Source organism: Oculina patagonica, chromosome 8, assembly GCF_052425735.1.
Source record: "Oculina patagonica isolate OP01 chromosome 8, crgOcupat, whole genome shotgun sequence".
Classification (NCBI taxonomy): Eukaryota; Metazoa; Cnidaria; class Anthozoa; order Scleractinia; family Oculinidae; genus Oculina; species Oculina patagonica.
The window spans coordinates 14,341,742-14,365,363 of NC_135765.1; the positions used below are offsets into that span (position 1 = coordinate 14,341,742).

Here is a 23,622-nt window from a genome sequence, read left to right on the forward strand (position 1 = left end):
TTTGGGTGGTTTTCTAGCGTTTTGGAAAAATTTTGAAATCCAAGATGGCGGATCCAAGATGGCGGCTGTTTTGACATCATGATGTAATTGTCACGTGATGTGACGTCACCATCCCACGTGACGTATACCAAAAGAAAGATGTTTGGATATACAATACATCCTATAAGTTTCATTGTGATTGCTTAAATATTCTGGAAGTTACATAGACCCCCCCCCCCCCCCGCCCGGTCTGAGAAGGTCCAAAAAAGCCCGGTCTGAAAAGGGTTAAAAGAGAACGCTGTTTTTAAACAAATTCTATAGAATGATTTAAAGGTTCCTTCAATCTCTTGGAAACACTTGTTTTACATGACAAGCAAAACCGGACGAGTCTTCAAATCAATTTCCATTCAATTTAACTTGTTTTCCATCAGATACGTGTTTGGACATTTATCAGTATCTACAATAATGTGCAGGCTTAAAAAAGCTTGTTTTTATTTATGAAGAAAACAAACGTGTGTATCCTTCAACATTAACAGGCCACACTTATAACAAGTTATGTGATGCGCAGTATAAAACATGTGTATCTAGCTAAAAGGATTGCATTTGCATTAGACGAAAGTTTTTCTAAACATGTTTCTATAGACTCTTTTTTGTTAGAAAAAAGTTCCTTCGTCTTAATTAAAACAAAACTTGATCGCAAATTTTCAGAACGACAAAAAATGCTGCCTTAATTTTATATATTTGCTGCCCACTACTGTTTGTGACCTTTAAGTCACAGTAAAATGTGCAATTCCTTCAAGTTCATTGCTGTTTGAAAAGAGAACGCTCTTTTCAACCAAATTCTATAGAATGATTTGAAGGTTCCTTCAATCTCTTGGAAACACTTGTTTTACATTACAAGCAAAAACTCATGAGCCTTCAAATCAATTTCCATTCAATTTAACTTGTTTTTCATCATGTACGTGTTTGGACATATATGAATATCTACAATAAATTGCAGGCTTCAAAAAAAAAGCTTGGGTCTTATTCTAAAAAAAATAAACAGTGGTTATCTTTCGACTTGAACAAGCAATACCGGTAATAAGACGGCTGATCTGCTATATAAAACATGTGTATCTAGCTAAAAGGATTGCATTTGCATTAGAAGAAAGTTTTTCTAAAGATGTTTCTAGGCCCTTTTTTGTTTGGAAAAGGTTCATTCGTCTAAATTAAAAATTTGATTACAAATTTTCAGAACGACAAGAAACTGTGCTGCCTTAATTTTTATTTATTTGCTGGCCACTGCCTTTCGTGACTAAATGTGTGTGCAATTCAAACAAATTCTATAGAATGATTTGAAGGTTCCTTCAATCTCTTGGAAACACTTGTTTTACATTACAAGCAAAAACTGATGAGTCTTCAAATCAATTTCCATTCAATTTAACTTGTTTTTCGTCATGTACGTGTTTGGACATTTATGAGTACCTACAATAATGTGCAGGCTTAAAAAAGCTTGTTTCTAATTCTGAAAAAAAAACAGTGTGTATCTTTCGACTTCAACAACCTATACCGATAATAAGACTGGTGCTCTGCTGTATAAAACATGTCTATCTCGCTAAAACCCTCTGAAAAGGTTTCTAGGCTCTTTTTTGTTCGAAAAAGGTTCATTCGTCTAAATTAAAAATTTGATTACAAATTTTCAGAACGATAAAAAAACTGTGCTGCCTTAATTTTAATCTTTTTACTGTGCCTGCCGTTCGTGACTAAAAGTGCAATTTTCATAAAGTTCATTGCTGTTTTAAAAGCGAAAGCCCTTTTCAACTAAATTCTATAGTATGATTTAATGGTGCCTTCAATCACTTAGAAACACTGGTTATGCATGTAAGTGCAAAAATTTCACGTCCCTTGAAATTGGTTTTCTCCTAAGTTTTTTCTTTTTATTAGCGACTAAAAGTGAACACCTTTTTTAAGTTTTTAAATTGGTGATTTTCCATGGACTGTGCCCGTAAAGTAAATCGTTTCTAGAATAAAAGTTAATTCCTGGAAACACTTAATTACCCGCACGCAAGCACTAAAGCATCGATGTCTTGCTGCACACGAACTGCAAATCTAAAAACTGGTTACCGCCAATGTTCTGTTACATATTCTAAGTTAAACACAGTTTGAAAAGATAAACTCAATTGCTTATGGTTGCTTAACTTATAGTTCCGATACCTGAGCGGCTTGTTCTAATTAAATTCTAATAATTATTCGCAAAACAAATGAAGCCGGACCATTTAAGGTGTTTAAACAATACCCCTTACCAATAGCAACCAACTCCTGATGTATAAAACTGGTGTAGCTAAGCTGTTTACTTCACTCTCTAACAGCTAACATCCAGAGGTGATTTCTTTGCACTTGGTAAGATGAACTTCATTTCTTTTTATTACAGTAGGACTCCACGATATCTTGCACAATTTTCATTTCCTTTGGGAGTTCGAGGTAGCGGCTCGTATTGTACATAAATTTCAAGGGAGAACAAGCGTAAATGAAACGAACAAAACAACCGCTTCATTTTTCCCCATTTTTCGCCATGCATCATCGAGACACAAAACGAATGCCGCAATCGAGAGATTCTTTTATTTTATTTTCCGAATACCACAGTTCTTAATTTAGTATACTCTATAGTATAACACTATATAACTCTTTAGTATAACACTGTAAAGTGTTTTTACCCTCGTTAAATAAAGTTATTATTATTATTATTATTATTATTATTATTATTATTATTATTATTATTATTATTATTATTATTATTATTATTATACAGAAATGTCTAATTATTTTGGCTGGGGATGTATAAATTGCAATATTAACTCGAAATAGTTATGTAATTTGGTCAAAAACACCTAAGAAGTATTAAATTGTAAGTCAAATACAATGCTATATGTTGAGAAAGTTGTTCACAAAGTAAAAGCAAAAAATTACCTTGAAGTCGAATTTTCTGAAGATTTGCCATCCATGTGCAAATCTTATGTATAGTATCTAGAAACCTGTACCGCGGTAAAGTAAAGATAAACGAGAGGAAACCAAGGTAGTTTAGTTTGGTTTTTGAATTAATAGATGTAATTATTTATTTTATATTTATTTGTGACTAATATATCTCGCTTTGCAGAGGCCCGGAAAATACAACAAGGCGATCAAAGATGCCGCCATTCTGGTTGATATTCTTGATGATGGGGATGTCAAATGGAGACGCGTACGAAGATATTGAATTCGATGTTTCTGAAACCAAGTAAGTAACATCTCAGCCGAATTCATCCTACTGCAAGAGCTTTTTATGAAACATAAAGATATTAATGTAAATAAACCTCTTTGTTATGACAAAATCTTGAACCATGCTTCGTTTTGCTACGGAGGAAAAACTTTCAAGTGACCTAATTAACCTTGTAAGGAAATATTTGTAAACTAAAGCAACGGGTTAGCCTCCGGCCAACTGAACAAGTTGGTCATTTTATATTTACTGAATTGAACCCGACGGCAATCATTCACACCTAGTTCTTTCATGAGACTGTAGAAAGAACAAAAGAACTCATCAAAATACTCGTCATTAACCACTGTCATTGGACGCATTGAGCAATGTGTTGCTAAGAAAAGAGAGCACTTGCTAGTAAGATGAATAGAAAAACTCACATTTGAGAATAATTAATCTTATAGGCACAATAGATTTTCTCTAAAACATCTTCTTTTCATTTGGTTTACAAAGAGTTTTCTCTGCCTCCCTTGAGTGTTCACCAAGATACAGAACCACCGACAAAATTGAATGCAAATTCAATTTAAAGAACGACGGACAGCGAGACTTTTCTGTGCTCAAGTGGCGCACACCGCTGGTGCAACTGACCTCTGATTGCCTGTCTGTCACGCGGAATGGAAACAAGATACCATACGATGGTGTTTCCATAAAGCGCAGTACTCCTGGCCCTGATCAGTTTGTGCTCGTGGTAGTTGGACAGACCGTGTCGTCGACGTTTGAAGTTTCTGAAGGATACGACACGAGCAAAGCTGGAACGTACTCTGTAGCAGTAGACACTTACATAGAATATGCAGTAGGTAGTGTAAAGGGTATGAACGAACCTGGTAAGCCGGGTATCGACATAAAAATAAGTCATCTATCTTCGCCAGCCGTTAGCTTTCAAGTTGTTGGGAGAAAAGCCGGTAATGGTACCTCGGGGCAAAGGGCTCGCTCTCTTGAAAGGGGAAATAAACGTATACTGTCGGTCGGGAATTTTCGAAAACGTGATTCCCTAGATCCTGTTGTCGTGGGAAATGCAGCTCAAATAGAAGAGACAAAAGAAATTCACCACGCTACATACAACAAGGTAGCATCCGTCTATTGGGATCTCGTAAGCAGTTCAAACCCTTTGGGTAACCATCTTAAAACTTGGTTTGGGGGATCAACTTACAAACAAAATGTTATCAGGACGTACCAGCATGTGGGGTATTATTTACAAGTTGACACCATTAAGTATGTCTTTGGACATCCATCTTGCCGAAGTAATTGGTATGCGTTCACTTATATGGGATCCAGAACAATTTACCTGTGCTATTATTACAAAGTATCCCCAAAATATTCGGGTCTTGACAGTAAACTAGGAACTATCGTACACGAGTTAAGCCATGCGTTAGCTTATACAGACGACTTTGGCTACGGGGTCAGTTTCTGCAAACAGCTGGCCAAGATAAATCCAAAGTCAGCCGCAAATAATGCTGAAAATTACTTATATTTTGTAACTTCGTTGTGACCATCTAAATAAGAAATTAACGGGCATGACCACGTTACCAAGAACGGTTTTCTTTACTTGTTTCAAGGCAATAGGTCGTTTGTAACAACGGTGTTCTAATAATTGAAAGCTACTGCTGTAGTGTAGGAGCTGGGTAGGTTAAGAGACTCGATAGCGGTGGGTTGAAAAATTTGCCAGTAAACTGTAAAAGTGATTTTGATGCGATAACCGTACTTCGGGATTTAAAACGTTATGCCTTCGAGGGCTTCCAATACCTAAGATATTCGAAATTTTCGAGTTCAGTTCCCAAATGGTGTTGGATAGTCTCGTGCTACAAAGGGAGATTAGGAAACGTTCATCAATGGTAAATTTCAATACGTTTTGGGGGAGTTATCAGTTTCACCATTTTTATTTGACAGCTTAGGCGGATAGAAATTGCCGGCGAAGAACTGAAAAATAAAAAGCAACTGCATGTAACCTATACAATATAATATCTTTTATTGAGGGTTATATTTAGTTTGGGTTAAGTGATTTTGGTATGTAATGGTAATATTACTGGAAAATAAAAAAGTTTGGTTCCAAGCTATGAAATGGACACTATTTGTTTATATTTGATTGTACTTGAGTATTCAGAAATTTCTGTGTTATTTGGATGCAGCAGTTTCATGGACAGAACGAGAGTGGATGCGATTGATCACTGACCGACAATAAAACTAAGCTACTTGAATGGAGATTCCAATTTGACAAGTACATTTTTCCATTTTCTCAAGTTCAAAAGGGAACGCTTTTTTCAACCAAATTCAACCAAATGCCTTGAAGGTGTGTTTTATCTCCTAGAAACACTTGTATTAAATTTGCATGCAAAGTAATGGGTCTTGAAATTGGTTTCCTCTTAATTTAACTTATGTTTTCACCATTACGGATTTGGCATAAATGACCATCTTCAGATATGAGATGCGTTCAATTCCAAAATAAAAAACGAGAAACGAGAATGAGCCATTAACTGATATATAAATGCGCACCGAGCTAAAAGGATTGCATTTGCAAGGAGTGCTTTGAAAATGACTGAAGGTGCGTTTAACCCCTTACAAACACTTGATTTACATGTAAATGCCAAAATCCGACAACTCTTGAAATTGGACGGTTTTCCTTAACAATTTATCAACAAACTAGATGTCTTTGTGAACAACAACAACAAGTGTCTGCAATAATGTACAGGATATAAGGCTAAAATGCAAAAACGGAAAACGAATTAACTGATCTCTTCTTTAAGATTCACCTTGGTCAGCTCTTACATGAGCAAAAACCAATACTGGCAGTAACAATCTACGTCAAAGGCCCATCAAACTAATAATAGCTATATAGGAAAAGAAAAATAAATGACATGGTATGCAGCTCGGTGAAATAAATGAGAAATATAAAAAATGTAACGCGATCGTGGGACAAAGAAAAATTTTGAGTCCCTAACGAGACCTAACGGGAATTGAACCCATGGCCTCCCACGTATCGGTTGGGTGCTCTAACCAACTGAGCTATGAGAGACTCGTGGTGAGACTCGTGGTGAGCTCGTGGTAACCTAGAAAATGGTCCAGCACACCACGAGTCTCTCGTAGCTCAGTTGGTTAGAGCGCCCAACCGGTATCTGGGAGGCCATGGGTTCGATTCCCGTCAGGGACTCAGAATTTTTCTTTGTCCCACGCTCGAGTTACATTTCATATTTCTCATTTGAAAGAAAAATACTTCTCGCAGTTTTACATCGAATATATCTTCCAGTTATTTTATTCCTTGGCTCTATATTACAAGCAAAATTAAATATACAAAAGCATAATTTGCATCAAAAAGAACTACTCATGCCAGTTCAAGGCAACTAGCCCATTTTAGTATTTTTGTTTTGTCATTGCAGAGTTCTTATAATGTTTCCTTCTCATTTTATATCTGATAATTCCTTTGAAGAAAACGCCTGCTTGGTTTTTTATCCTTTTTCGGATGATTTCCTATATAAAAGAATTTGGATACATGTCCCATACGAGTTATGCGGGAAGATTTCAAATTCATCCGAGGAGACTCGATAGTGATTGGGGACATTTGCCTGAAAACTTTAAAGTTAAGTTTTGATGCGATGGCGTTTTTTCTGAATTGGAAACTTTATGTCAGCAAGGACTCTCTCTAAATTGAAGCTCGTTATCCCAAGCCGAAATTGGGGAAATGTTCCTTTATTGTAAATTCGTATTATATTGAAGGATCGTAAATATGAACAATATGCATAACGTAGTGAATATGTGGTAAACATACATGAGAACTAAGGTAAAAACGTAGAATATGAATGAAATGACCTTCACAGTGTAGGAGCAATTTAAACAATTGCTGTATGGGCCTAAAAAAAATCAAGGCCACAACGCAATTCTAAAAGAGCCATTGCTAAAATTGCTTGTTCACTGCTAAGATCATTTCATCGATTCAGTCCTTCATTTAAAGGGGACACTATCACGAGAATAATCAGCTTAATTTTTTTTTCAAATATTCAATAGCCCAAAGACTGATGGAATCCTACAAATAGTAAACCAGTTTTGTTAAAAATTACTATGCCAGTATAATGAAGCTCTAAACAAGTGATATTATTGTGATGCCATCAGGAACTTTAGATGCCAACTTGAAAAGGTCAGCCTGACTTTTTCAAGTTTTGCCCTTGAAGCCTGGAAAAATAGCTAAAAACTAAAAATGCCTCTCCTCTTAGCTCCCTTCAACAATTTTCTTTGTATCTTCATCTTGAAGTACAAGGTGCTTTTCATGTACGAGAAGACCTATTTGCCAATTTCAGTACTTTTTATAGTTAATTTATCTGAAAAAAGTAGTTGTCCTGAAAACTACGAACAGTGGTCCAATTTTGTTAAAAATCGCCTTGCAGGTGTACTGAAGCGATAAACAAGTGATATATATTGTGATGCCTCGAGGAACTTTAGATCTCAACTTGAAAAAGCCAGGCTGATTTTCTCAAGTTTTGTCCTTGTGGACTGGAAAAACAATTAACAACTATTATGACTCCCTTCTTCCTTCAACAACCGTTTCTTTTATATCTTCATCTTGATGTACTAGTTGCATTTCATGTGCAAGTAGACCTATTCGCCAATTTTAGTACTTTTAACCGAAAAGCAGTAAAATCTCCGTGACAGTACATGAAAAGCACCTTGTACTTTGTAAGTTAAGCTAAAATTTTGGTGACTAACATATCTTGGAATAGCCTATTCGTTGGCATAAAGAAAAAAAAGTGCCATTTTGAAATGAACTACTTGGAGCGAACCCCAAAAAGCTGTAGAAGAGATTAAGACAGCATTTATTTTTCTCTTAAACATCAGCTCGTGTTCCTATTCCTCGATAGTTACACGGAAAATGTTTTCCATTTGTGTCAAATATATCATCATCTCACAATTGCATGTATTAGACTCTATTGCAGTATAATATTATTCTGAGGAAGTCGGCAACTAGTTTTTCCTGGAAACAAATTGGCTGGTGGCGAGCCCGGTGCGGTAAGGTGTCGCTCCACCTCAGCGACGCTCATTTCGGTCTGGTTAAGGAGCTTTTTATCCTTGACATTGTTACTCATGACTGCAAACGACTCCACTCTTCCGACGTTTCCAAATACTTGGCTGGATTCATTCCACAGGCAGCAACCGGCTGTAAACAGAGCACGAGGGATAACAAGTTTTACTTCGACAAGAAAATTTTTGGTGTCTTGCGCATGCTTACCATAGAAATAAGGTTCAAGGCCAATGTCTGAAGTTCCCGTAAGTAGAAACAACGTTCCGCGACGAGTGCGATTAGCACAAGAATTTTGAGCGTACCTGCGAACTTTTGCCTCAAATATCTGCCAGGGTCCGCTGTTAGATGCTATATATTGTGGTGCGGCGTTGGTGAGAGTGAATGTAGCTTCCATGAAACTTTTATCAAAAGAGTTTATCGCTAAGGGATCCATGTGACCTCTACTGAGCGGTTCTTCTTTACAAACTTTTTTGTATGCGTCCGTTAAGCCTGGGACACCTGTGGACAAATAAGGTTCATTTTAGCCTAAGACCGTAAATAAGCAGAGGCTTCAAAATCGTATGGAAAGGGCCCAAGAATCAAAGGTTCGCTAGCAACTATTGAAAGACAATAATGAAACATTTGGCTTTATTAGCCGATAAGAGAGTGATCCGCTAATACTTTACTGACTTCCAAGAGTTTAGTTATGTGAAGTCGGTTTCCAAAAAGATTGTTTTCTTCAAAACGATCACTCTGTAAATGATACTTTCAATTTATTTTTATCGATCGTTTGAATAATGTGTTAGGTGATTTTCATTGATACAGTGCCAAACAATACCACGTGCGCTAGATAGAAATGGACATATTCATGTTTCGGCGAATAAAATTCTACCATTACTGTTAAATGTAACCCTCGTTAAAATAGTCTTCCTTCCTTCCTTCCTTTCTTCCGTCCTTCCTGCCTTCATTGTCCAGGGGCGCCACATGACCCATTTCGACCAGTGACGTCACAAAAACGTTCTTAGTGGCTTATGGTGGATTTAGAAACAATGTATGAACGGCTTGCGTAAACGTGTACGCAAGCCGTTGATACATTGTCTCTAATTTTTTTTTTTTTCACGCACGTAAAAATTTACACGAAAACCTTGCAAAAGTGCAGGAGAGAATTAACTTGAGAGTGCGTGTTTATAAATGATATGGCTCGAAGATCTCAAGAGAGCGGAACACCTTACGAGTAACGTACCTGGCGGATTTCTCCAATCTCCTCTCACATCTTTTCGTTTGTAAGTTCCAATGAACGGAGCCTGCTGAGGAGTCACTTTGTATGCTGAATAAAAAGGGATATTTCTCTCCGGATCAAACAGCGACACAAAATAAGGAGCAGTGCCATTTGGATCATAAGGAAGTGTCTGCTGCATTTCCTTTCCTCGGGTGATATTCGGGAGACCCTCGGGACGCCGGTTTCCTGCGAAAAACGGCGGCGGCTGAGGTTGCACTAGGGTCTTGCATCGCCAGCGGTGACCATTTTTCCTCTGAATTTCTTAAATAGTAGAAGGAGAAAACGTATATCAGTAGATATATTTCAATGTCGAAACAAATTCACGTTTGAGAAAAAAAGGGGAACCACGAGCCATCATCCATCGCAGGGTTTCCCCCAGCATTATGTCGCCGGTAGCCATTTATACACCTGGGTGGAGAGAGGCACTATGAGAGAAAAGTGTCTTGCCCAAGAACACAACACAAGTGACCCCGGCCAGGGATCGAACTCGGACCGCTCGATCCGGAGTCCGGCGCACTAACCACTTGGCCACCGCGCCTCCCACGAAAGGAAAGAAAGAAAAGTTTAAAATAACACCAAAAAGCGACTCATTATGTTGTGGCCTGCGTAGCCGCCAAAGGTCGATCGATCGACCACGGACGTCGGATATGCATACAAAAATTACAAGTTCTTGTCCACCCAGATTACGAGCTCATAATTTGGTTTATCACCGCTATTTTGATAAAGTTATTTCTCCCCAAGTCTTGTACATTTTCGCTTCAAACTACAGAAAGTTCGTGCCGGCGAAAACAAGAAAAGGCGTTGGGTTTTTTGCGTTTGGCCGCTTTTAACCGCAGGGTACGCCCATCACACTGTTACACAACTACAACAATTTGAATATAAACCTCCATCTTCCATCAAAAAGCACTTACCAACTCTAGAGGCTTGACTCAAGGATAAAGCAGTAGCCACCAAGACTATCAGGACAATGAAAGTTGGAACCTTTTCCACCAGCATTGCTGCCAGGTATGAAAATCAGTTTTCAAATGCTAAGAACGTTAAATAAACATGCAACAACCAGAACAACTTGCTCGTAAGATTAAGCTAAAATACCTAAATCGTTCATTATGCCAAATTTTGCTTGTTTCAAGTTGCTTCAGCTCTATAAAATAGGCTTATCTGAAAAGAAGCACATTTTGGAGTAAACTGACCTTTTCTAATGAGCTAAAATACCTACGTCGCTTATCGTGTGAAATTTGGCTCGTTTCAGGATGCTTTCGCTCCATAAATTAGATTTATCTGAAAAGAATTACGTTTTGAATATGAAGTAAAATGATCTTTCCTATTGAGCTAAAATACCTAAAATGGTAAGTAATGCCAAATTTGGCTCGTTTCAGGTTGTTTTAGCTCCATAAATTAGGTTTATCTGAAAAGAAGCACGTTTGAAGTGAACAGACCTCTTCTGTTAATTGAGCTTATGTACCTAAAATCGTTTATCGTGCGAAATTTGGCTCGCTTCAGGTTGCTTTAGCTCCATAAACTTGATTTATCAGTGAAAAGAAACGGTTTTAAAGTGAACTGACCCTTTCCATTGAGCTAAAATAACTAAAATCGTTTATCGTGCGAAATTTGGCTCGTTTCAGGATGCTCTAGCTCCATAAATTAGATTTATCTGAAAAGAAGCACGTTTTGAAGTAACCTGCATGGCATTTCCTATGAAAAGAAGCACATTTTGAAGTAAACTGACTTTTTCTATCAAGCTATAAAAATACCTACATTGTTTATCGTGCGAAATTTGGCTCGTTTCAGGGTGTTTAAGCACCATTTTGAATATGAAGTAAACTGAACTTTTCTGTTAAGCTATAAAATACCTTAAATGGTAATGCCAAATTTGGCTCGTTTCAGGTTGTTTTAGCTCCACTGATTAGGTTTATCTGAAAAGAAGCACGTTTGAAGTAAACGGTACTTTGCTGTATTGCTAAATTACCCAAAATCGTTTATCGTGAGAAATTTTAAAAGCCCCATAAATTAGATTTATCTGAAAAGAAGCATGTTTTGAAGTAAAATGACCTTTCCTATTGAGCTCAAATAACTAAAGTCGTTCATCGTGCGAAATTTGGCTTGTTTCCGGATGCTTTAGCTCCATAAATTAGATTTATCTGAAAAGAAGCAGGTTTTTAAGGAGCATGGGACAAAAGCATGTTTTAGGGAATAGAGAACACCAAAATCGAAGAAATACTCTTAGAGGACGCGAATACAAGGCAAATTTTGGTGGGAACGGGGAACATGGACCTCCCCTGGGAGGCTCTCATAGCTGAAAGTTTCAATTCAGATGATAATCCAGTCCGCACGCGGTTTCGCTAAAGCGTAAAGTGCCCGGGGGGGGGGGGGACTCCCATATGAAACGGACGGGGATGCTCGTTGGAAATTTTGAAAAGAACCCCTAAAAGAGACCAATCTGGGTGTGGCTCAAAAACTAAGAATGGAGTTTATATTTGTATATTTCTTCGTGTGTAACCCTAAACGAGACCATTATGGCTAAAAATATTGGCGTTTTGGGCGTTTTTTCCCGGAACACCCTAAGCGAGACCAAAAGTCCGAAATTTACACCCCTAAGCGAGACGACGAGCATCCCCGTCACTTTCATATGCGAGTCCCCTCCTCGGGGTAAAGTGGAATTCGTTATTTGAAGCAAATTTGTTAGAATGCTACGAAAACAATAAGATGGTAGCTGATTCGGCCTTTGACCTTATCAACTATTACCTCAGAAATCTCGAGCTTATAATCTGATTGTTTACAAGAAGGCCCTCGAACGATACCCTGGGTATAAGTACCAGAGGATTTTTCTCGCGGCGGTAGCCTGCGTAGCAGGCGTCTGTGTAGTTTTCAGCGCGTTTAATACGCGCGCTACAAAAACTACTCAGACGCCTGCTAGACTGCTACGCAGGCTATCGCGGCGGTGGATACTTCGGCGGCCGAAGACCATCGCCACGAGTGTTTTTCGCGCGGGTCACAATAGAGAGATGACCGACACCGGAAACCGCGCAAAAAAATCCTCTGGCACCCAGGGTATCGAAACGAGCGCTTCTGCGTCATCTGAAAATTTGACTTGCGTGAAACAAACCATCAATAAATCAATGTTATCGATATTTCGTGTGTAACAAATTTTCACTGGATTATGCTAAAATTATAAGACTGCTCGTTTTCGGTTTCTAACGACCTACTGTACATACAGTTTTGTTGGGAGTAAGAGTCCCCGGGGGGGGGGGGGTACTTTCATAAATTTTGGATAGGGGTGTGCCGCCAAGGTTCTTAAACCCTAACCCTATTTAAGGATAAAGAAACGAAAATTGATACCCTTTTTAAGGCCCAAAACCGAAAAATGACACCCTATTCAAGGGGAGGAGAAGCGTTCCGTGACGACCCAAATAACGGCTAACCGCGCACGGCAAGACACAGAATCTTTACAAAATCGCTTTACTAACACCTGAACAGAAAATTCAGTTTTAAGAAACCTTTTTTTCGTTTAGCTGGGCGTTTATTTTAGCTAATAGAATTTAGGTACCCTATCTAAGGATCACACCGGGAACACATTGCCAAAAGGAGCAAAAATGATACCCTATTTAAGGACCGAGAACCTCAAAAACCATACCCTATCGGGCGGCACATACCTATATAGGCCACATATGGGAGTACCCCCCCCCCCCCCCGGGTAAGAGTCAGTCAGTCGTTTGATCAGAATGTATCGTAATAAAGTCATCTGAGTGTATTATTGCAAATTACAACCTGTGTTAGGTCAGATACAAAAAAAAAAAGCTAAAAAAACTCTTTGGATGTGGCCATATTAAGATATGCGGGAACGCATTACTCATTTCACGCAGTGAGTGCACTGTGGTAACAAAGGAACATACCGACAACCCGACGTAACCAATCGAACGTTCGGTGATCGAACCCAATCGAACAACAATCGTTGTTGTTCGATTGGGTTCGGTAATCGAACACAGTCGAACTCACAATATAATTTGGTCAATCGAACAAAATCGAACGTGGTCAAAGGCATTCGCTACCCTACCTAAAGACCAATCGAAATCATTCGGAAACATGCCATTTCAGTTTTGACTTATTCGTCTGTCGATGGAATTATATTTGCAAGATCCCGTTTAGTCAAATTACAAGTTTTACTTTCATACCTGGATAGAATTTACTAATTCGTTCCCATGTCACTCAATCACCGGAAACTACATCCCAAATCGGGGGTAAAACTACAGTTCTTGATTCAGTGAAGAAATTCGAGGGAAACTGCGAGTTTTGGTTCGAGTTTATATTGGGATGTTCAAAACATCGAGGTTTAGAGAAGTCAAGATTCCACTGAAAAGGGTCTATTTTTAGGTATTACCGTCACTGAGCACCTCCGGAAGATAGTCACGGAAACTTCCCTCCTCTCCTGAATGTAATTATACGCGGACCTTTTAGTGTTTTGTCGTCAACATTTCGCATAAGTTGGTCCTTGACGCAAATTGTTTCAAAGCAATCGACAGCCTCAGGCTAAACTGAGAACAATCAGCAACACGCCACACCAGTTATTAATCCAAGAATGAAGGTTTTGAACCATTCGTTGTTTTTCTGTCGTTTGATTTTTATTTGCAAGATCACGTTTAGGTTAATTTCTACCTACCTGAAAATCAAGCAGATCTCACAGCAGCCAACGAAAGAGAAGTCGTTCAAAGTCCCGGTTCAAATTGTAGTGCAAATGATACTTCCGCAGCAAGATAAGACGAGTTAAAGGTGTCACTATTGAAACCTGATTCGACGGCAAGCGTTTAAGTGTCAGGCCACAATTCGTGGAATTCATCGCTGATAGCTGATAACACCTTTGTGATTATATTCGAAATGTGTTTCATCTGATCCAGGTTTTCTACGAAATAAATTACCCTTTTTACGTAAACATAAGTTATGGGGAAAAATACTGTAAAGTTTCGAAAGTCAGGATCGATCCTCGTTTAATACTTTCGGATTAAACATTCCACAGGGATTAGCCTGCGAACGAATACAGCCGCCTCTCATTCGCTCCCGCACGTAGTAGTGGGAGCGAATGAGAGGCAACTGTTTTCGCAGGCTACCTAGAGATACTCCAGTCAACTTTTGGCAGCTTGATCAGAGTGAAGTGTGGGCTAAATGTATACTTTTGTTGAAAAGTTACTGTGAGCATACGAAAGCTGTACCCTTTTTCATGCTTTTGAAATCGTCCCCAGTGTAGTTTGCTTTGATCATCTTTTCACAGAATTCTTCGCTTCAGATGCGTTCTCACCGCATTATGCTTCAGACTATTACAAGGGGTAAAAGTGACAAGCGACATGACCCTGAAAACGGGCGACACGGAACATTTTAAAAGCGACAAGCGACATCATGACAGCACTGAAATGCGACAGCGACACAATGCAACAGCAAAACAATGGGGTAAAAAACGACAGCGACATTTACCGCTGTTAGCTTGGCGACATGGGTTGTCAGAAACATGCGACATTGCGACACGGCTACCCGGGACCCCCCTTGGAAGGCCTCATTAAAAGGACAATGGCTTTATCGTGTGATATTTATGAAGGCATTATTTAAAGGGGTTATGCGTGACGTGTGATTTGGGCAAAAATAAGCGCGTGACAGCTCAAATCTGGCCGTGATCCTTAATTTTCCGGTCTAGTATGAATGTTGATTGCTTTTTGAGGACCGTGATTTGTGAATCAAGCTGACTGAGCACGTCCGTGAAGCCGAAGACAGATTAACTCAAACATCAATTTTTCAATTTTCAATTTTTGTTGCTGGCGATTCGCGCTCTGTTAACTCGAATTGTAGGCAAGTCTACAAAATTAACAAAGGTTCAATCTTGAAGCCAAAGACTAATTTTGTTTAACCCTTTCACTCCTATTAAAACGCGCACTTACGCGCTATTTGGAGGTGCAGTCATTGATTCACTTGTGACGTCATCAATTAGCATGTCAGTGGAACTGTTCGTGATAGGAATCTAATAGAGCTTGGATCGACCTTTCTACAGGACTGTTCATTTTGAATATCGGTTGCATTCTGATAGAGCTAATCAAAGAAAAACACAATCCATTTTTGGTGCAAAATCGTTGCTTAAACAGGCCAGCACACCTGTAATTGGTCAAGGTCCCCTTTTCAGGGTTTTCCAATGATAACGTCAAAACTTTTTTGGCCAGAAGAAAGGATATGAAGAGTAGAAAGTAACGAGAATGAATAAACGGAAGCAGAAGGGGCAAAAAAAATTGGAACGGTTCAGCAAAAAAAAATGGCGTATGCGCATGCACCAAAGTGAAATTAAATATTGTACATTTAGTACACAGAATCTTTATCAAAATGTTGCTGAAGTGTAAAAAAAGGTGCTTCTTTAGCAAAGTTAAGGTAAATTCAAGACCATAGCACCAAAATTTCGGTTTAGCGGCTAAAAAAACGCGTTTTGGGGGGAAAATCTGGGAGTCAAAGGGTTAAGGACGCTGTGATAATAGGTTTTTTGGCTCTCTAGACTATTTCTGCAATGTCTCTATAGCACTTGAACTCTGGGGGAAACACACGCTAGCTGCGGAAAGGCCAGGATCTGTTACAGGAATCTTATCATCGAAGACCAACTAGAACAGGCAGACTTGAATCCAACATAAGGTTTAATCCAACAAACATAACCAAAGAATAGTTTACAAAGCACTTCCATTTACAGGGAAAAACGGGATTACATCATATAATTTGCAAGTCTTAACTAACATTAGATCATGCACTTTGTAAAGCACGATTGGCTATAACGGAATTCATCTTTTACAACATTAATCACTTCCAAAGCAGTGCAGGTAGATAACAGTTATACAAAAGGCTAGTGCGGGTTCCGTTACACTTCAACGCTAATTACAGTTATGATCTTCAACAAAATAACAGGTGTTTGCTACGGTTAATGAACTGAAACATTTTCTGCTATTTCAAAACCAAAACAATAACTTCTATGTTGGAATTTTCTATGTATTTATCAGCGAATGCGAATAAATAAAATCAAACTAAATCAACGTAATTTCTCTCCTCACAACGCGATCTCGCGCTTTCGGCTCAATTAATGCATTTCAGGTCTTGTAAACTTGCCTGAGAGATCAGTTTTGCAACTTGGCTATTGAAAGGTAAATGCGACACGAATTAACTTATCAGTTAAAGCTCATTCTTGGATTTTTCCTCTCCTTGCTAGCAAAGTATTTGTGTGATCTGAGATTACAAATCCAATTTTGCATTCTCCCAACACCGTGATCAGAATGCGTTACAAAAAGGCGTACCCTGAATGACTGAAAACCTCAATGATAAAAAAAAAACCCTATCCCGTGCGGCACATAATATAGCCCATATATCAGAGTATCTCCCCGAGCCTTTATTGCGAGGAAAATGGGTACGCAAGGGAGAAGGGGGAGATCATATAGGCTTGGCAATGATTTATTTTTGTCACAGTATAAACGTTAAAAACCCGGGTAGAACTCGCGTTACGTTCGGTGCCCAGTTTCATTTCTCTGTCTCGGCTTTCAGGTTTTGTTTTCAGACTTTTCAGTAAAGAGCCAGTGAAAAATTGGACGCCTTCGTGGGGGTTTTCTCTTGCAAATCTGCTGACGGCTTAGCGATAGTTGGATTTTTCCTGCTGCATTCATCTTCAAGATATTTCCCTCGATCAACTTTGCGGCAAGGGCCGGTGTAACGTCTTCGTTAAAACTCGGAGAGCCCTTGTCTTTATAAAGGGAAGCTTCCACATGCGCCTGACTCCTGTCCATGGATAGTTGGATTTTCCCTGTCGCATTCATCTCCGCGATGTTTTCCCCAATCAACTTTGCTAGAGCTGGCACGTCGCCTTTTAAACTTGGAGTATCCTTGTCTATTACTAAATAATTCGCATGTGACTGACCTTCGCCCAAGGCAAAACCGGTTATGCCACAGGGATCGAAATTGGCCCAGTCATCGAATGACATGTCCTTAACAGTTTCATAGCTTCCTTCTTTGAGCCCCAGCGTTGCTAGGAGACCATCAAGGGACTTCTTCATGTCTGCCATCGCATCTTCAGCTTGTTGCCCTTTGCCGTTTACGTTTTCAATGGCTCCGTCACGCTTCTTTAGCGGTATAACTCCGTTGTACAGCGTTAGTCCAAATCCGACCACTGCGAGGACAGCGCCAATGTTGGCAGCAATTCCATCAGCTGTCGCTATCCCAGCACTGGCCAGGCCAACGAAGAAAAGACAAAGTACACCTACTACACCTTCAGTTATACTGAGGATCAATCCAGCGTACTTCCAAACTTTGTCAGGATCACTACAGTTCAACTTCAACTCTTGATTGAGATTATCAACGACGTCGGATGGCAGTGTCCACAACCTTTGCCTCAGATTGTCCAAACGATATTTCACGACATTATATACATTCTGGAAGAAGTCGTTCACTTCGTCGATTTTCGCCTGTGCATTCCCAACGGCTTCCTCCAATTGCTTCTGTTTTTTGTCTTTCTCGACGGAGAATAGAATTGTACTTGCTGCTGTAGCGGTAATTGCAACTGCCGCAATGGCGATATGGATACCCATTTGGTTTGCCAAACAAAACAACTACATGTGTGCCAAACAGTGGACTGTTAGCAAGCTACATTGTGTAACATGACATTTACCTCGATAGCGAACTCGCCAGCTTCTTTTGTGTCGACATTATTTCTTCTCGACTCAGATCAAAACAAATGGTCACGAGGTTTATTGAAGGATAGAAACAGGCAGTTAGGGGGTTGGGGAGGTCGGTATCAGTTCCGCCACTAAAACTGGGATGTACAACATTGTCAATCAACGGACGAAAAATAAATCTTTTCGTTACAGGATAAGGATTTAGTATGGTAGCAGAATTACATGATAACAAGAGTTCGTTTGAAAAAGATTTAGATGAAACTTCTCTATGGTAAATTCCGCCTAGTATTCACCGCCTAGTCTCACCCTCCTCCCCTGAGTAGTGTTGAGACTTTTGATCTTATTAGCTTAATTATCCAAGTCACGATATTAGTAAGTCATTTCCCTGATGTACAAATCTACTTTTAAAAATGGAAGGAAACCTCAAAATAATTGTCTTTTTAATGTAGGAAACACTAAAGAAGTAGTAATAAACGAAGATAAGCAAGGATGAATATCGAGGAAGATTGAAACAAATTGCGAACGACAAATTTGAAAAGGATATCCCGTACGGAAAAGGCCCGTACGTGACGGACACTGAATCCCGATGACTGATAGCACACTTGTGACAAAGTAACATAAAGAAAAGACCAGTTTTTCCTATGTTGTGGAATTCACACTGTTGAGAGGGTCTCAATGGGGTGGTGGCTTTTACGGTTAAGGGTTAAAATTTTGGCTTTTTTACGGCTAACGGTTAATTTATTTCCATTACGGTTAACAGAAGTTAAAAATTAATTTTCATTACTGAAAAACATATTTTATGTCTCAGGACCATTCTTGGGCGATGAAGTGAGCTAATCTGTTTTATTTAAAATTACTGAACGATTTTGTACGGTTAACATATTTTACGTCTAACGGTTAAACTTTTCCAATTTTTACGCCTAACGGCTAAACTTTTGGGCGTTTTACGGCTAACGGTTAAAACTAATGATCTTGGCCAAGCAGATTTTAGGATCAGGTAAACTTCATTTATTCTTACTGTAACCTATTTTAGTCATTGGATATCTAACTTATTTACTCCTTTTAAGTAAATTTTCAGTGGAATCCTGATATCTTGATCCCTCGATTTCACAGGGTGGTAAAGAATATTTTCGTGACCCTTGGTCGGCCCTTATTTTTTCCCGTGAAATTAATGTGAAATGGCTATTTTTTCCACGTGATCGGGATTTCCATAGTAGCCGTGAACCATGATTTTCCAAAACGTTCTCTTTTATTTTCGTGAAGCGTGAAATGTCAATATTATATTTTGTAAATTGTGAAAGGGCCGTTTACTTTTCCGTGAAACTTGATTTATACCACCGTTCCCCCCCCCCCCTCCCCCTTTACCACCCTTAATTCTCGAACTTCCCTCGGATTTACTTCACTCACTCCCGAGTCTTTAACCAAAGTTTTCGTTTCCCTTGGAGGGGTTGGAGAAATCAGAATCTTATGTTTTTGGTATTCCTAGTCAACGGAAAGTCATTAAGAATGCCTTCGTGGAGACTTCGTGGAGAAATGTTTTTGTTTAAAAATTTAGAAATGTTACTAGTTGGCATTTTAGTTTTGTTTTGCCGGAACTTGGCCACTCCTTCGACTTAAAAATGTAGCTTTTTTCTTTATCCTCAGTTATGCCATTGATTTTGTCGTGTCTTTTTCTGCTTCAGCTTTGGCAAAGGGACCCATCATGGCGTCCCTGGTGAACGTCAATTATGTGCTCATCCGTTCGATGGACCAGGCAAAGTCTTAGCGCATGCGTACTTCCCTTCTGATGGACGAATTCATTTCGACAACGAAGAGTATATCGTCTGGGTGGTGGTGGGGGAAGAGGACCTCTCAATCGTTAATCTATGTAGCTGTTTATGACTGATCGGACACGCGTTAGGCCTGAAACACTCCAACGTCAAGGGATCGGTCATGTGGCCCACAGCGAAGACAGGGTGACCCACATTGCATCAGGATGATATCAACGGAATAAGATCTCTGTATGGTGAGTGTGAACAAACACGAAAATGATCTCCATATTCCTTTAACGTGCATGAACGTGAAGGTGCCAGTACACGAGGGAACATGTCGTTAGGATATATGCATATCGTATACGTAGCGACACGAAGCAGTGTGGAGTTTACGGTCATATATATTTCTATATATATTTGTGAGCTTGGTGTGTGGCGGAAATGACGTCACACGGCCGCCGCGCGCTGGTGGCCTAATGGTAAGGCGTCGAACTTGAAATCAGATCTTCGGAACTGAGGTCGGGGGTTCGAATCCGGCTAGGGGTTTTTTTTTTTCTTTTTTTTTTTTGTGGGTTTGAATCCTGAGCCTTTCATTTTTATCGTTTTTCTTTTCGGATTAAAATAACACTGATTTCCACATACTCCCTCAACGCCTATTAAACCTTTCATCGCCATCAGGGGCGCGCGGGCGGAGGCTTCGAATCCTCCTGCTGTTCGTTCTTCTTCTTTTTTTTTAATGCCATCAAATTAATGTCCAAAATGCGACTATCCAATAATTTGTCGATGATTTTGAAAATAGCCTGCGCTTCCCAACGCTTTATACCTCTTTACGAACCAGAAAAAGCCACCATCTTCAAAGCGGAGTAGACCCTGGGAACGAGGGTGTCGCGGCCATGCACGTTACTAGGCAACAATAACAAATCACCGGTTAAAACCGGTTATCACTCCTTATTTATAAGACCCCCCTCCCTCCCCAACCCAGAGCTTCGCGAGGCCCTGCGAGTCACGTATTACTAGTTATAGGTAGACCGCTGTTCAATGTGTTCAAGGCCGTAGCATAACGATTGCTCCACAAAAGAGCACAAAAAATACAGATATTTCCGACTACTGTCGGAGAAAACTGGCTCAAAAATGGCTTGTCCGCGCCGGGTATTTATACACATATTCCTTAACATTACACAAATAAACAGTGCAAATTTTACCGAGATCTGACAATTCTATACTTTAAAATTGCAAGGACCTTTCAAGGCAGTCGATTACGGCAGCGAAATTAGCAAATGAAACAGCAAAATATAATTGCAGCGTAAACAAATCGTTACACTCAAGCTGCGTTTTGTCTAGGCTCTGCGAGGGTCGGATATCAAGACCCAGGATTAAACAAAAGCCATATATACAGTGAATGCTTTCGAATTATATTTGAAGATGAAATAAGAAAGAATTTTGCTGTCTTTGACTGAAATTCCACTCGAAATGCGTAGATACGATCGCATGTTGTAAAGCCGATTCATGCAACATTGCTGTCAACGAGAGGTCACGTCCCTAACGACCTGGGCTGATGACGAAATAGAATGGCGCTTATAGCGACCTAATTTGGCCTAATTTTTAACCGCTCCTAAGCTAAAAGAAGCCCCCAACTCTTGCATTTGTTTTAACTTCAATAATATCTTTGAAAAGAGCGAGTTTTTTGGTATAGTTTATTTTAGACGTTTGTAATTTTTAAAAGATGCAAGTGCTAGTGATTATTTATTCGTGTTTTAGCCCCCCGCCCCAAGCCACTCGCCGCTCGCTGTCGCGGCTTCGCCGCTTGCTTGCCTTGCGCGCGTTATACCCAACAATACCGCCAGCTACGCAGGCTAATGCGAAATATTAGCTATACAACCAGAAATTATTGAATGGAGAGTTGTCATTAAATGAATTCTTAGCCAATGTAAAATTTAAATACAACTTCGATAAAAATTTAAATGTAGTTGAAGCGAATTATTAGAAATAAGAGTGTATTGAAGGATGAGTAATAGCGTCAGGAAAATCATTATTTTAATGATGTATTGTAATTTTTGATCTAGTGTGCTAATAACTATATTATACTTGTAAGTTTTTTTTTTTTTCAATTACAATGATACTGTATTTGCATATTTATACGTTATTTGTGTGTATTTTTTTCTATTTAAATAAAAAAAATATAACTGTTTCGAGAAAGGTTATCCCAAATAAGGGTAAACTGAAAACGGGCGCGACGATGCCGAAAGGTATTAAAATAGCCAAAAGCAGAAAACGCGGGCGGCACGCAACAACGCGAAAAACATATCTACCGTTCCTTTTGATTTTAAATACGAAGTAGTAAGTTTTTCCAAATAAGTTCCAGAAGAATATTTTTTCAAAAACATGACATGAAACGATGCAAAAACCGCAATGCTCTCAAACAGAAAAAGATTCTCTCTATTGAGAGATGTCAACTAGGGCTTACCACAAGTTGCTCGGCAACTTTTTGGCAACTTTTCATATTGCGAGCAACTTTTTTCTCTATGAGCAACTATTTTCCTTTCGAGCAACTTATTGCATTTTGAGCAATTTCTAGACTGAAGATCTCCGAAGATTGTCCGAGTGTTATCCGAAGGCCATACGAACGTTTGCCGAAGATTTTTGTGGAGTATCCGAAGACGTTTCGACTTTGACCAATTCCTTATTAAAACATTACAAAATTAGTCTGCAAACATGACGTTATCGATATTTTCACGACTTTTCTCAGTGAAAGAGATCCTTGTAATTCAAAACATTTTTGCCTTTAAATGTTATATATACTTTTGTTGCAGTGAAACTGCATGAAACTGCTTAGGGACGGACCATTATTTTCTTGGAGGGGGGGGGGGATGAAAAATTTTTCCTCTGCAAACTTTTTTTTTTAGTTTATGCACCTCTGCAAACATTTTTTCGAAATTCTTACTTTTTTTTGTTATACATATCGTGTTTGCAAACAATTTATTTTGTCTTTCCAGGCCCTGCAAACAATTTTTTTCAATATTTTTCATCCTCCCCCCTTCAAAAAAAAAATGGTCCTTCCTTTAGAAATCACCTTTAAAGGGAAACAAGAAGCTTGAGAAGCTTGAGAAGCTTAAAATCGGGCGCTTCATAATTAGCTATCTGTTTTGACTTGAAAGGTAGGGTACAGTACAGTAAATATCACTGGAAAAACAGTCACTTAAACCTATTCAGGCCGGGGGGGGGGGGGGGGCGCTTTTGAGGCCCGCGCTGACTTTGGAAGCTTATAACTTTTTCAAGATTCAACCAAACGCTGCCAAACTTTGCGCGTTTATCTAAAATTTATCTCGCAATAATTTGGTAGGATTAGTTATTGTGCCAGTAACTTGAAATTACCATGGCAACGTCATTTTGACAGGCTTTTTTTTCCCAAATTTGAATTTTTCGTGTTTCCATTTCATAATGAAAATCTGGAATGTTTTCAAGATTGCATTATTACTTAATGACATAATGGTCTCAATTTATAAAAATATATTTCGCACAATACAAATAAACGATTGAACTAGACGTCTAGAAAATATAAATTTGTAACACTTAGCAAAGTGCAGCCTTTTCGCAATACTTAATTAAGGCGGGGTTTTTACCTGAAGACCAATTTTTCCAACGCTTTAGGTGGCTGACGCATTTCAGTATTTTCCAGCCCTTACACTTTA

General features: G+C 39.1%; 2 protein-coding genes and 1 long non-coding RNA gene across 4 annotated transcripts in view; 1 reads left to right on the forward strand and 2 right to left on the reverse strand.

Annotated features, from left to right (window-relative positions):
- Positions 1-22,794, reverse strand: part of LOC144663902 (uncharacterized) — a 284,797-nt gene extending 262,003 nt beyond the window's left edge. Inside the window, exon 1 of the long non-coding RNA XR_013572697.1 lies at positions 22,760-22,794. This is a non-coding gene — a long non-coding RNA (uncharacterized LOC144663902). The remainder of the gene's footprint in view (positions 1-22,759) is intronic.
- LOC144663136 (extracellular protease-like) lies at positions 3,144-4,739 on the forward strand. Its single transcript, XM_078524068.1, has 2 exons — positions 3,144-3,232; positions 3,704-4,739. The coding sequence occupies exons 1-2, from the start codon at positions 3,144-3,146 to the stop codon at positions 4,737-4,739; spliced, it is 1,125 nt and encodes a 374-aa protein (XP_078380194.1).
- LOC144662428 (uncharacterized) lies at positions 6,501-14,316 on the reverse strand. Of its 2 annotated transcripts, XM_078523231.1 has the most exons (5): positions 14,168-14,316; positions 11,364-11,426; positions 10,425-10,511; positions 9,478-9,774; positions 6,501-8,753 (listed from the first exon to the last, which is right to left on the reverse strand). In XM_078523231.1, the coding sequence occupies exons 3-5, from the start codon at positions 10,507-10,509 to the stop codon at positions 8,161-8,163; spliced, it is 975 nt and encodes a 324-aa protein (XP_078379357.1). In that variant the 5' UTR covers positions 10,510-10,511; positions 11,364-11,426; positions 14,168-14,316; the 3' UTR covers positions 6,501-8,160. The 2 variants fall into 2 exon arrangements, with proteins under 2 accessions (XP_078379357.1, XP_078379356.1); XM_078523230.1 differs by lacking the exon at positions 11,364-11,426.
- Positions 22,795-23,622: the final 828 nt, after the last annotated feature.